Source organism: Vitis riparia, chromosome 13, assembly GCF_004353265.1.
Source record: "Vitis riparia cultivar Riparia Gloire de Montpellier isolate 1030 chromosome 13, EGFV_Vit.rip_1.0, whole genome shotgun sequence".
In the NCBI taxonomy this organism is placed as follows: domain Eukaryota; kingdom Viridiplantae; phylum Streptophyta; class Magnoliopsida; order Vitales; family Vitaceae; genus Vitis; species Vitis riparia.
In genome coordinates this window covers 5,057,526-5,060,912 of record NC_048443.1, presented here as the reverse complement: position 1 = coordinate 5,060,912, position 3,387 = coordinate 5,057,526, and the positions used below count along the sequence as shown (strand labels likewise).

Sequence of the window (3,387 nt, the reverse complement as noted above, 5' to 3'; positions counted from 1 at the left end):
TGTTGTGCAACCAACTAAACCGTGATGCATGGGAAAATATATTAACAAGTAAGATATGGGATTTACCAGACGATAAAAGCCACATTCTTCCCGCTCTCATGTTAAGCCATCATCATCTCCCTTCTCATTTGAAGCAGTGTTTTGCTTATTGCTCCATGTTTCCAAAGGACTATGAGTTTAAAAGGATGACTTAGTCCTCCTATGGATGGCAGAAGGCTTTTTGCAACAAACAAAGGGGAATACCAGGCCAGAAGACTTAGGTTCTAAATACTTGGATGATCTATTCTCCAGGTCATTTTTTCAACATTCAAGTCAATATTCATCCTGATATGTGATGCATGATCTCATCAATGATCTAGCTCAATTAGTTGCAGAAGGAATATGCTTGCTTTCATTTGGATAGTGCATGGGAGAATAACAAACAATCCACCATTTATGGGAAGCCTCGTCATTCATCATTCAATTCTGGAAGGTCCCAAATGTTGAGAAAATTGGAACACTTACATAAGGTGAACTGTTTGAGAACATTGGTTGTACTGCCGATCGATATATTTTCTCCGTATTCAATATCAAGCAAGACGCTAGATGGCCTTTTAAAGGAAGTGAAATGTTTGCGAGTATTATCTTTAAGTGACTCCATAATAAATAAGTTACCCAATTTGATTGGCAATCTTAAATATTTGCGGTATCTCAATTCGTCCAAATCTTTCATAAAAAAGTTACTTGATTCGGTGGGTCATCTTTACAATTTACAAACACTGATCTTATCTTATTGCCAGAGACTTACCATGTTGCCTATGGGAATTAGAAACCTTATCAAACTTCCACACCTTGATATCTCTAATACATCTCAATTACAAGAAATGCCTTCTCAAATCAGAAACCTAACAAATCTACAAACCTTAACTAAGTTTGTTGTGGGCGAAGGCAACGGCTTGGGGATAAGAGAATTGAAGAATTTGTTTGATCTTGGAGGAGCGCTTTCAATTTTTGGGTTGCACAATGTGATGGATATTCAAGATGTAAGGGGTGCCAATTTAGAGAGTAAGCACCACATTGAGGAGTTAAGAGTGGAATGGAGCAATGACTTTGGTGCTTCACAAAATGCAATGCGTGAAAGGCATGTTTTGGAGCAGCTACGACCTCGTACAAATCTAAAAAAGCTCACAATTGCATCTTATGGTGGATCAGAATTCCCAAGTTGGATGAAGGACCCATCATTCCCCATAATGACACACTTAATTCTCAAGGACGGCAAGAGATGCAAATCATTACCAGCTCTGGGCCAATTATCCTCACTCAAAGTATTGCATATTGAAGGGTTGAACGGAGTTAGCAGCATAGATGAGGAGTTTTATGGAGGGATTGCAAAGCCTTTTCCATCCTTGGAGTATCTAAAGTTTGAGGAAATGGCTGAATGGGAATACTGGTTATGTCCTGATGCAATTAACGAAGGTGAATTATTTCCATGTCTTGGAGAGCTTACAATAAGGGGATGTCAGAAGTTAGGTAAACAGTGTTAAGATATGGACTCACACATATTTAACAATGGTACATGACTAAGCTATTTGCCTTTGATATTTACTTTATATCAGTTTTCCACAATATGGGCCACCTTATGTGTAGAGCCCAAAGCCTTCATGGGCCTTAGATGATGAGCCTAAGACTCGTGAGGCCCAATAGCCAAAGGGTATGGTCCCTAAGGTAGAAGGGTATAAATCCATAGTGTGTGTCTGTTCATAAAGATGACATCAGTTTTGGAATAAGAACAGACATCGGTTTTGGAATAAATATAGACCTGTCTCTTTTCGGCTCCCATCGTCTGAGAGAATCCAGAAAGAGATGGTGCCCTCCACAGTCTTAATTGTTTACAAAACCATCATAAATCCAAGAATGTCTACACAGGAATCTCATGCTAAATCATATGAAGAAATATGCCTTTGTTTTGAGTAAATCATACCTGAGTCCATTTTGTTTTCGTTTGAACAAGGTATGGATCTTCTAAGACTATGGAGGGCACCACCTCTTTTTGGATTCTCTCAGACGATGGGAGCCGAAGAGAGACAGGTCTATATTTATTCCAAAACTGATGTCTGTTCTTATTCCAAATCTGATGTCATCCTTATGAACAGACACAGACTATGGATTTATACCCTCCTGCCTTAGGGACCATACCCTTTGGCTATTGGGCCTCATAAGTCCATCATCTAAGGCCCGTGAACGCTTTGGGCTCTACACATAAGGTGGCCCATACTGTGGAAAATTGATATAAAATAAATATCAAAGGCGAATAGCTTAGTCATGTACCATTGTTAAATATGTGTGAGTCCATATCTTAACAATCTCCCACTTGGACCATATATATTACACAACAATGTTCATGATAGGACTTTATTGAGCTCATCTTGCTATTCTATCTTAATATCCTTAAACAATCCGGTCTACCAGTTATGCTAATGTAGGATCAAAGCGGCCTTCATTAATCATAATTATAACTAAACCCATCAATGATCACAATATTAACAAAATTAGCAACATGGATCAAGTATGGATGTGTAGTATCGAAATTACATAGAATGTGATCTATAATATGTCTATTTCCAATTGGTCCCACTTTATGACTAAAATTAGTCAAATTCCACTTTCAACACTTGATGCTAAACTGCTAATGAAAGTCATCATTTCAATTTAGAGTATTCAAACACAACAGTCATTTAAAATCAAGGTCTGTACAGACAACACAACATGATATAACATCAAGAAAACAAAACACAAAATCTAAATACAAACTCCTACTATACTGGCACATCATCAATGTGTACAACACCCATATGTGTGACATGCTCATGATATACTTTGGGTGGCAAACCTTTAGTGAGCGGATCCGCAATCATGGAGTTTGTGTTTATGTGTTCAATCGATACTTGAAGACTCTGAACTTTTCTTTCACAACCAAGAACTTGATGTCAATGTGTTTGGACTTTGACGAACTTCGGTTGTTCTTAGAATACAATTCTGCGGCTTTATTATCACAGTTGATTCTCAATGGTTTCTCAATCCCATCAACAATTTGCAACCGAGTGATAAAATTCCGCAGCCATATCCCATGGTTTGATGCCTCGTAGCAAGCTATGAATTTTGCCTCCATGGTGGAAGAAGCAATAATTGTTTGTTTAACACTTTTCCATGAAACTGTTTCTCCAGCCAACATGAAGATGTAGCCTAAAGTGGATCTCCTACTGTCAAGGCATCCCGCGAAATCAGAGTCCGAATATCCCACGATCTCCAAATGACTGGATCTACGGTATGTGATCATATAGTCTTTAGTTCTTCGTAAATACCGCATAACCCGTTTTGCCTTTTTCTAGTGATCCATACCTAGGTTAC

The 3,387-nt window shown here is 38.3% G+C and overlaps 1 protein-coding gene across 1 annotated transcript; it reads left to right on the top strand.

Annotated features, from left to right (window-relative positions):
- The first annotated feature begins 863 nt into the window (after positions 1–863).
- LOC117928204 (putative disease resistance RPP13-like protein 1) lies at positions 864–1,523 on the top strand. Its single transcript, XM_034848125.1, has one exon. The coding sequence runs from the start codon at positions 864–866 to the stop codon at positions 1,521–1,523; it is 660 nt and encodes a 219-aa protein (XP_034704016.1).
- Positions 1,524–3,387: the final 1,864 nt, after the last annotated feature.

What these genes read in the sequence shown, in the direction of transcription:
- LOC117928204 (XM_034848125.1), top strand. Translation starts at nt 864, where the DNA reads ATGCCTTCTCAAATCAGAAACCTAACAAATCTACAAACCTTAACTAAG.